The 10991-nt window shown below is 43.8% G+C and overlaps 1 protein-coding gene across 2 annotated transcripts in view; it reads left to right on the top strand.

Moving 5' to 3' along the window:
• The window catches only part of LOC126546230 (arylsulfatase B-like), a 32113-nt gene extending 21122 nt beyond the window's left edge, over window positions 1–10991 (top strand). The window contains exons 8-11 of one of the 2 annotated variants that reach the window (XM_055062178.2): window positions 3455–3591; window positions 4310–4486; window positions 6376–6506; window positions 10615–10705. In XM_055062178.2, coding sequence (XP_054918153.2) covers window positions 3455–3591; window positions 4310–4486; window positions 6376–6506; window positions 10615–10673 — 504 coding nt within the window. In that variant the 3' untranslated portion in view covers window positions 10674–10705. Of the gene's footprint in view, window positions 1–3454; window positions 3592–4309; window positions 4487–6375; window positions 6507–10614 lie in introns of both variants that reach the window. The other variant, XM_050194384.3, reaches the window with a different exon arrangement.

The following is a 10991-nucleotide window of genomic DNA, read 5'->3' on the forward strand; positions in this document are numbered from 1 at the left end:
TCAAGGTAAATTGATTATCTTTGCACCATTCAGAAAAAGAAAACAGGTCAGACTGCAGGATGCGACAGTGCTCAAGAGTATGAATTGCCTTTGAAATCTTGATGTCATCGGCATATAGAAGAAACGAAGAATTTCCAATAGCGGGAAGAACGTCATTAATAAAAATAAAAAATGGAGTGGTTCTAGTACGGGTCCTTGAGGGACGACGCTAGTTGCCGTGTAAAAAGAAGACGTTTGGTCATCGACGTTGACATAACATGATCTATCAAGAAGATAACTGCGCGAGAGATTGACAATTGACGAGTCAACGCCAAACTGCGCAAGCTTGATCAGAAGCAGTGAATGGACGACTTTGGACGAATGGACGAAGCTTTGCTGAAGTCACAGTAAAAGGTGTCAACTTGCCCCTTTTGAAGTTCCTGCGCGGAGATCTGTGTCATGAAACTTGCGAGATTTGTGATAGTGGAGCGGCCGGTGAGAAATCAATGCCGATTCGGAATGAGTGAGTTCCTCGCAGAAAAATACAATATGTTGTGGAGAGCAAGCTCAAAAATCTTGGAAGGGGCGCAGAGAAGAGAAATCGGGCGATAATTTGAGACATCGCTTTTACAGCCAGACTTAAAAACAGGATAAGCACGACCAGTTTTCCACGTCTGAGGGAAAGTGGAAGTATTCAAAGAGGTATTAAATATAGAAATCAATATTGGGGCAAATATACTGCCGTAAGTTTTTAGAATTGCGGAGGTTATGACATCAGGGTCGCAGGATCGGAAAGGCTTCAAGCGCTTAAAGCATTGGCTGATGAGCTTTTCATCAAGCAACACAGCACTAGACGTAGGAACCGTCGTGTGCTGATGACTGACACCAGCGTTGAAAACTGAAGCTTTGTATAAGGATGAGAAATTGGCCACAAAACATGCCGCGACTGCTTGGACTTCTACTCCGCTAGGTTCTAGCAGGCGAAAACACTCCCATGTTTACTACTACTACTACTACTACTACTACTACTACTACTACTACTACTACTACTACTACTACTACTACTACTAATAATAATAATAATAATAATAATAATAATAATAATTAATTTATTTATTTACCGTGCCCCGGACAAACATGAGGTCTAAGTACTGGCGCATGCACATTTGAAAAAAAAAAAGAGGAAAAATTGACAGTCACTTTAGCATACGCTAAAGAGGACGAAGGTGAAAGACGTTAATTAAATTAGTTGGCATTCTCTTTCGGATGCCTTGTTACTTCCTATTACTTGTTTTCTCCCACCAAAGCTTGTGAGTTCTAGTGTCTTAATTAACTATATGTTAATTAACGTTGTCTTAATTAACTTCGCCTTTGTTACCACCAAATATCTTAATTACCTCTATTTCGGGCTTTAATGCATAAAACAGCGTTTTCTTAAGTGAAGTAACTGGAACGCCAATGCATCTCGTCGTACACCTTGAAAATGAATATCTCAGAACTGGTGCTATCCTGAGAATTCATTCCAAGGGGACACGCCCTCCGAACTCACCGGCAAAAATCATAGATTTAAATATGTGCTGTAAAGGAGTGAAATATTAAGTTCATTAGCGCAATTATGCTAATTATATAATGAAGCTTGTTGATTTCTCGTATAACTAATGGTGACCTCATCGTGTAGTTTAGATCAAGGGTTAGAGTTGCGCTATCTGCCACAGGCAACATTTAAAAACTTTGGACCTTCTAAAAAAAGAAGAAACACCTGACATACTGCAATTACTGTGAGGAGTACAGCTGCGGAACACTGACTTTCGTACGTCGCGCAAGTAAAAATGTAGAACTGTTCCTATGTATGTCTATTGTGCGTGTGTGCAGTATAAAATAAGTATGTATTAACTTTTTTATTGCGATAACAATTATATGGACACTCCAGGCGCATTTCTGCCGTCGCCGTCACCGTCACCGTGTGGTCCCGTAAAAGTCAAAAGGCGATAAAATTGTCGCCGCGCGGCGTATGCTGTATGTGCGAGTGAAAGCGTGTGAGGGTGAGCCGGCGATCGCGGCTCAATCTAGCGCACGCAAGCAAGGAAAGCGAGGACGAAGCGCGCCGTCTTCCGTCGCCCGTAAGGCTCTGGGGGGAGGGTAGGGAGGGGGGGGGGCGTTCTTCTCCGGGCCGCTGTATCTTGAAAGCAATCTGTGACGCGGGACGGCACAGAGTCCGCGCTGCGCTTTGTTTTCGCAGCTTAGTTCCCGTTGATGCGAGACGCTGCACGAACGTCAATTCGCTCGCTGCTGCTACCGTGCTTCCTTACTACAGCGCTTTGACAGCGAGTTTCCGCGGTCATCGAGTCAGATGTGTTCATGTTTGCTTGTGCGCGCCTGATGCTTGTTAATTTAGTTAGTGTACTTATGTTTACAAGTTTATAGGGCCAATAGAACTATTATTCTTACTTCGTATAGCTGTCCACTAATTTGCTATCGCAGTCGATGCTTCGCCTTTCGGCCGAAACTGCGACTTTATCTTTTTGCATGCGCTTTCAAAGAGAACTTGCAGCATGGATATTTTTGTTAATAAATATGTGCAAATCTGGAGAGTGATGTGATTCGCTGAAAATTTGGTTTAAGCTGTTTCTTGTGTTTCTTGTGTGTGTGCGCATTTTCTAAATTTACCATATGAAGTGCGCACATAATTAGTGTTTATATAAGCTATTATAGGGCGATTAGCTGCAGTAGCCCTGTAGGCTAAATGTGTTACAGTGCAAGAGTTGCGCGGTAACGAAATATTCCATGAATAATATGAGCGAAATATCTGATTAAAGTTTTTAGAAATAAAGTATAGAAATCACAATATGCGTCCTTTTTTCTTTAAAAAAACGCCATACAAAATCCTGCCTTTTCCTCCCATGGCTTTTCTCCCCTGTGTGAGACTCCCCTTCCCACTCAGAAAGTACTTCCTGAGTCACTGTTCGTAATACAGTCTTTAGCGAAGGAGCAGTTGCAACAGCATGTGTAGTCATTGTAATGCACACAACATTATCGTTAATTTGAACCAGCACATGTCACCGACAGTCTTTTGTAGAGATTCAATACAATATTTCGTTGTGACTGACGCGAAAAAAATTAACGACGCAAATTAATGAACCAACTCCTTGCTTTTCGCTTGGCTGATTGATATTGCGTATAATTTAAACATGGGCACGTGACGCTACAGCTTTTCAAAAAAACGTCGATGGCTCTACGGCCGCTTTCCTGCAAATAAAACAAATAATAATTACGGAAGCAGCCACCCGCTGCTGCGCAGTGAAAACTAATGCTGAATATATGGAAGAGTTAGATCGGGAAAGGAAGCTATCGCACGACTGGGGGCACGGCCGAACTTTTGCTTCCGATTGCGTGCCATCGAAGGTTTCGCACAAAATGTTCATCCTCGTTTCGCTATCGTGTCTCATACTATAAGAACAAGTACTGGGATTCACAGAATGGCGGACAAATTCTTGAAGGCGGGAACAACTGGCCGCTGCGTGGGAACAAGAACACCCTGTGGGAGGGCGGCACCCGAGTGCCGGCTTTCGTGGCGGGACCGTTGCTCAAGAAGAGGGGCTACACAAACCGCAAGTATGTTTGCGTGCTTTTGAAACACGTTTGAAGTAGTGTACAGCCGACATGGTCAACTTAATTGACAACTTCTCGAGAAACGAAGCGAGCAAACACAGCACTGGACACATTCAGCAACAAAGGATTACATCTAGCTAGGCTTCTTTTGTTTTGTTTGGCCGGGCGCAGGAAGTGAGTTAATCAGCGATGAATCAGGATTCTACCCGCAATACTCACAGATGCCGCTATAACTTTTCGGATGAAACTGTACCTCTGCAGTCGTAATCGACGGGTGTGCTAATAACAAAGCCCAAATTCAGACGCACTGTCAAGTAAAAATTATTTGCGTGCCGCTGCGAACGTTTAAAGCAACTTATACTACACGGAACGTTGCGAGACTTACTGCACCAAATGCTGCTGTCACTGTTTGGGCCCTTTTGGGGCAGAACTGACGTTTTTTTTTTTTAGAGTATGCAGAGCAGACCCATGCGTTATTTATTGATCTTATCGTTACGGTATCGGTCATCTTACGTAAACAAACTATCCCGGTTTTAAAATTCTCTTGTGGCACACGTACTGCACGTGACCAGCTGTGGTCATCTGCAAGCCTCAATGATATAGACTCGAGGACACCGTTTGCCACGTCACCTGGCGCAACAGTGTCGCGCTTCGCAGCGCACGTATCACGCTGTTGGAGCCTTTGACTTTTGTGATTGTCGGGTGGCAACCCTTGTCGCAGAGTGGTGCACGCGGTCGACTGGTTTCCGACCCTGTTGAACCTGGCCGGCGAAAAAGGTGGCCCCGAGAGCCTCGACGGAGTGAACCAGTGGCAGGTTCTCAGCGAGGATGCAGCTCAAGTGCGCCAGGAATTCGTGTACAACATTCGCAAACGCGCACATTTGGAAGGAGCGATCAGGTATGGGCCGCGCCGAAGCTGCGATGAGAGGTTAGGATATGTGTAGGTGTCGAGAAATTACATTATTCGAAATAAATATTCGCCTTGATTTGGACTAGCTCGCCTCGTTTAATTGGCTGTATTTTATTCAAGATATTGTTGCCAAACGGACGGACGCTTGTGACTTTTATTTGAATTTGAATTTATTTGGGTGCAGGCGGGTAGTCCAGCTTGTCCGATTATTGCCTACTATTGATCCGCGTTAGAATTGACAGTGTCATTATGTACGTTGGAAGTTAGCCGACGTTGGCATTTCCGACAAGAAACGCCGGATTAAATCAGGGTATTGCATTCTTCCTGGAGTACGTGTCGTAATAATTCATTACCTGTATAACCTGCCGCGAATTTAAACTAAATGAGGTTCTTGAAAACCAGAATAACACACTATAGATTCCACCGTAGAACTGACAGATTTAGAAGTGCTGCAAGATGGACCCGTGATAAGTGTAGTCTGAGTGAATAACCCTTCGCGACACCTGAGCTATTTAAGAATTAACAACAGGGAGTACATTTTGCCCACAATTTTAACTTGATCTGGTGAAGCTTTGCCTGTCATTACGGTAGATTTCTATTTGCTTCGGACCCTCTCGCTTTTGTAACATCTATCGATACTATGCATGCTCACAAGCTGTGGAAGGGGTGCTGACACAGCATTTCCAGTTTCCGTTTTTCCGGCTTCAAATTGAAATTTCAGTGTAAAGACGTAACATAATCTCGAATTCTAAAGGAAAAAAGCAGGAACAACTATCTTGACACGGCTCTTGTTGATTACGCATCCTTTTTTACGAAGGCCATTTCAGCGCGCGTTTCCATCTTATCTCTAAGCCTCAGTGAATGCACTTTCGCGTGGCGTGCGCATTACCGCGGCTATACTGTTATGCAATTTATAACATTTTCGTTTCTGACTTCTGTCTTCACGCTTCTGTCAGTAGGAATTATTTCTGGAAACGAAACTCACCTAATAAGATCTGTCGTGAATTAATTTTTGCTGATTTGAGTATTCTGAACTGTTATGCGCGATGGGTCATAACGGATGCGCCGTCAGGAAAAGGCAGCCAAGACTTTGGTGTCTATACGGCTTTATTGCTGCGTTTACAGGCCTAAAAAGAAGGAAAAATGCAGATTGAAGTTTAATGTGCACATCTAGGTCAGTTTTTTAGTCTTCCGAAATGGAAAATGAAGGTCAGTACTCTCTAGTATTTTTCTGCCCTCTTCGGTCGCCCTTTGATTTCTCTGGGTTCTCTCCGTTGCATTATATCTGCGTGATGCGTGCATACACGCTGGTATATGCACGCTGCATGCACGTATGCTTGTATTCTCTTTTGTGAATTTTCATCATAGATAACGTTAAGAGCATCTTTGTGATCTTGCGCTTCTTTGCATGCTCGACTTACTTGTTCCTCCTATTAATCTTCATATCATTGTAACGAATAGATGTCATTATACTATAAGTGTTATTTCTTATATGTAAGCATTATTCTAAATATAATAAGTGAAAAGACGTAATTGTCCCTATCTGTAATATTCACGTATCCTCTTAATGTAGTTTCAATAAAAGGAAGCTTCGCCAAGCCGCAGCCAGGGTGCCAGGATTAGAACAAGGTGGCGCAGAATGCGGAATATAGATTATTTATGCTGGTTTAGTGTGTATCGTGCGCAAGATGCCAGAGACCTTACTTGAAGTAATCAGAGCTACGCTATACTATATACTAAGCTGTGTGCCAGTAAAATGCGCGAAAACACAGGGCAACGACCTTTTCACTTGTGCTAGGGATGTTCCACTCCAGCATGCTTTAGGCATCACTAGTCTTCACTGTCTCACGCATGTCCTGTTCGTTGCGTTTGCTCAGAAATGGCGACTACAAGTTCATCTTAGGCGACGCTGGCCATCCGAACGGCTGGTACCCGGAACCCGATCTTGAGGATTTTATTGGAAACGAAGACTCAAGGAACATATCGCGTGCCCTCTTCAACGTCCGTAGTAAGTAAACACTAGCGCATAGCTTGATACTCTGCATTAAAAATAAAAATTAAATTTTGGGTTTTACGTGCCAAAACCACGATATGGTTATGAGGCACACCGTAATGGCGAAATCCGGATTTTTTTCGACCACCTCGTGTTATTTTACGTGCACCCGATGCACGCCAAGAACATATATATAAACTATTTACTAAGGTAATCGCAAATAGAATCAGGAACACCTTAGACTTCTGTCAAGCAAAGGATCAGGCAGGATTCCGCAAAGGCTACTCAACAATAGACCATATTCACACTATCAATCAGGTGATAGAGAAATGCGCGGAATATAACCAACCCTTATATATAGCTTTCATTGATTACGAGAAAGCGTTTGATTCTGTCGAAACCTCAGCAGTCATGTGGGCATTACGGAATCAGGGTGTAGATGAGCCATATGTAAAAATACTGGAATATATCTATAGCGGCTCCACAGCCACCGTAGTCCTCCATAAAGAAAGCAACAAAATCCCAATAAAGAAAGGCGTCAGGCAGGGAGATACGATCTCTCCAATGCTATTCACAGCGTGTTTACAGGAGGTATTCAGAGACCTGGATTGGGAAGAATTGGGGATAAAAGTTAATGGAGAATACCTTAGTAACTTGCGATTCGCTGATGATATTGCCTTGCTTAGTAACTCAGGGGACCAATTGCAATGCATGCTCACTGACTTGGAGAGGCAAAGCAGACGAGTGGGTCTAGAAATTAATCTGCAGAAAACTAAAGTAATATTTAACAGTCTCGGAAGAGAACAGCAATTTACAATAGGTAGCGAGGCACTGGAAGTGGTAAGGGAATACATCTACTTAGGGCAGGTAGTGACGGCGGATCCGGATCATGAGACGGAAATAATCAGAAGAATAAGAATGGGCTGGGGTGCGTTTGGCAGGCATTCTCAGATCATGAACAGCAGGTTGCCATTATCCCTCAAGAGAAAAGTGTATAATAGCGGTGTCTTAGCAGTACTCACCTACGGGCAGAAACCTGGAGGCTTACGAAAAGGGTTCTACTTAAATTGAGGACGACGCAACGAGCTATGGAAAGAAGAATGATGGGTGTAACGTTAAGAGATAAGAAAAGAGCAGATTGGGTGAGGGAACAAACGCGAGTTAATGACATCTTAGTTGAAATCAATAAAAAGAAGTGGGCATGGGCAGGACATGTAATGAGGAGGGAAGATAACCGATGGTCATTAAGGGTTGCGGACTGGATTCCAAGGGAAGGGAAGCGTAGCAGGGGGCGGGAGAAAGTTAGGTGGGCGGATGAGATTAAGAAGTTTGCAGGGACGATATGGCCACAATTACTACATGACCGGGGTTGTTGGAGAAGTATGGGAGAGGCCTTTGCCCTGCAGTGGGCGTAACCAGGCTGATGATGATATATATATATATATATATATATATATATATATATATATATATATATATATATAGGGTGATTTTTTCATATGCACCAAATTTTTTAGAGATTGCCTATGGTAGCTAGCACACTTCTACCCCTTGATTTAAATCACTCGATGAGGCGGCCATTACTCCTACGAGAAATCCAAATGTCCAATTGAATACGTAAAGTAATTACGCTAATTAACTTTTAATTAATTGCTTTACGCCACATATTTAAATCTACGAATTATAGCCGCTGAGTTCACACGGCATATCCACTGGGAACGAATTCTCTGGACAGCACCAGTTCCGAGATATTAATTTTCAAAGTGTATGAGGAAATCCATTGGCGTACCAGTTACTTCTTTAAGAAACCGCTGTTTTATGCCTTGAAGCACAAAAGTAAAAGGAACAAAAAAAATGACACACACACACGCACGCACACACACGCACACACACGCACACACACGCACGCAGAGGCATGCACAAACGCCAGGCACGTACACGCACTGAACCGTCAAGTTTACAACTTTAAACTCAGCGATAAAGATGATATCACAGTTCTGAAAGCTGCACCTATTGAGACAGCTAATCTGGACAAAATCGATGTATTATGCACCGCGCTGAAATATTCCGCAAGTGTTTCAGTGCGACCGTAGCGTGTGTGTGTGCGTGTGCGTGCGTGTGCGTGTGTGTGTGTGTGTGATTTTCAGCAATTTTTGTAAACATTATATCTCACATGTATGTTGCACCCCATGTATCCTATGTATGCTACCACATATCAAGTTTGTTCGCTTCAGATGCATAGCAGGTGCAGTTTATAGAACTGCGATATCGCTTTTGGTACAGAGATGTCAATATGTAAACCGCGTGCTTCATTTTTTTTAAGCTTATCGGTTTTCGGAAATACTGCAAAAAACTATTACGCTCTAAATCACAATACGGCCTACTGCAGTCGACTGAATGAAGCCTTCTTTCCTAAATGCAACAATTTTCATTCAGATCGATTCAGGGGTTGTCTTTACTTGCGGACAACTTTCTGTGGCTATATGAAGGGAAAGCTACGGGGTCGGAGGTTCTGCACATGTGTTACCGCGCTAAGTAGTCCGCCAGCGCTTGGCAATTTCGATTCGACACATCTTCCACGTGCGACGGTTTCACGTTTGCCCAGACGCTGAAGGGAAAAGCCGCAAAATAAGTAAGCTTTTACACTCAGGGGCGTATTTTGTCTTATTTAACTGTTGCTATAAGATGTTTATGTTTTCTCTTTCCCAGCTTAAACTTAAGTGGATGAAAACACGGGACTCTTTTCAGAAGCGCTCTCACTTGTGCGCGCTTTGCCTCCGTATGTTCCCTTCATAGCAACAGAAAGTTGTCCGCGAGTATAATTAGATAATTTTCGCGTCTCACATGTATTTGAATCAGGAAGTGGGTGTTGGCCATGAGCCTTCTCTTAGGTGTAAAAGCCTGTTCTTTCTAAACAATGCTGCTAAAGAGTACGACACTCACTGAAATGATATATATATATATATATATATATATATATATACGCATATCCAACTCCCACTTCCTGATTCAAATACATGTGAAACGCGGAAACTCTCTAATTATACTCGCGGACAACTTTCTGTGGCTATGAAGGGAAAGCTACGGAGGTAAAGCGCGCACAAGTGAGAGCGCTTCTGAAAAGAGTCCCGTGTTTTCATCCACTTAAGTTTAAGCTGGGAAAGAGAAAACATAAACATCTTATAGCAACAGTTAAATAAGACAAAACACGCCCCTGAGTGTAAAAGCTTACTTATTTTGCGGCTTTCCCCTTCCCCGCGTCTGGGCAAACGTAGAACATTCGCACTTGGAAGCTGCGTCGAATATATACATATATATATATATATATATATATATATATATATATATATATATAAGATTATCAGGGAGATCACAATACATCCGCGCAGTCAAAACACGCTGAAGTGTTTATAGTTGTTCGCCCAGGCAGTTGTCCGAAGAGCGTGTTATTACGTTTACCGGGTAACCACGTGGCGCCTCGATGCGGTTTCATGCGATTGTCGACTTCTGCGAGCATTGTGAGGAACGGCGTGAGCCAACGCTCTCGGCGGGTGGCTACATGTTCGTGTGCATAAATATCTACAGAAAGTAGAGGTGAGTATAGGCACCGGCGCAGCGCACTGCACACGGCATACGGAGGCAGTTTCTTGAATTCTACGGGAGGTGCATTGTAGTTTGTTCGTTCATTCACTTTATCAAAATTGCGCAAACTAAAGTCTCACTACAATTAGGGACCTTTCATTCAGGCTCGCATTGCTTGAAATAAAAAAAAAAGAAAGAAAGCTCGCCTTCAGCTATCACTTTTATGAAGCGATTCGGGCGGTCGATCAGTTCGTTCTCGCCCTGCTGTCTGATAGCCTGGTGTCAAATAGTTAAGAATTATGGTATTAAAGAATACAAGATGCTATATAAAGACGGCGAAGCCTGGTTGCATCATCCAGCGAGGATGAATATCTTTAGCAATGAGGCTTTCTTTCAGAGGCAGTAGTACAGAATTGATTGTAAGTAGCTGCTACGTGCTGCTTTGTAGGTGGATGCCCATTTTCCCGTTCCCGAGTCGTCCTCCACGTAGCGGACCTGCGCGGTCTCTGATTTGTTCAATACACATTCCTTCGATGCACAGGTCGCAAGGCGTATCCTCCTCGGAGTTCCTTAGCCAACTTTTCGACTCGTCAACCTTAACTCCGTGCCTGGTCGTGGATGCAGGCGATCCGGAAGAAAGGCACGACCTGTCACCGTCGCAGCCAGAGCTCGCGGCGCTGCTCGAGAAGCGGCTGCGGACGCTCGCGCGCCGCCTGGTGCCCGAGGACGACCCCAGCGACGACCCACGCGGCGACCCTCGGCGGTGGGGCGGTGTGTACACGCCCGGATGGTGCGAGCCACGCTGGCAGCTCGGCCCCTTCCTGTGACGAGCTCGGCGGCTATTTTTCACAAGTACCCTTGACCCCAACTGAGGGAAGATTGCACAACAAAGAATGACAATAAAAATGCAGGCGCAAA

This window comes from Dermacentor andersoni, chromosome 1 (genome assembly GCF_023375885.2).
Source record: "Dermacentor andersoni chromosome 1, qqDerAnde1_hic_scaffold, whole genome shotgun sequence".
Classification (NCBI taxonomy): Eukaryota; Metazoa; Arthropoda; class Arachnida; order Ixodida; family Ixodidae; genus Dermacentor; species Dermacentor andersoni.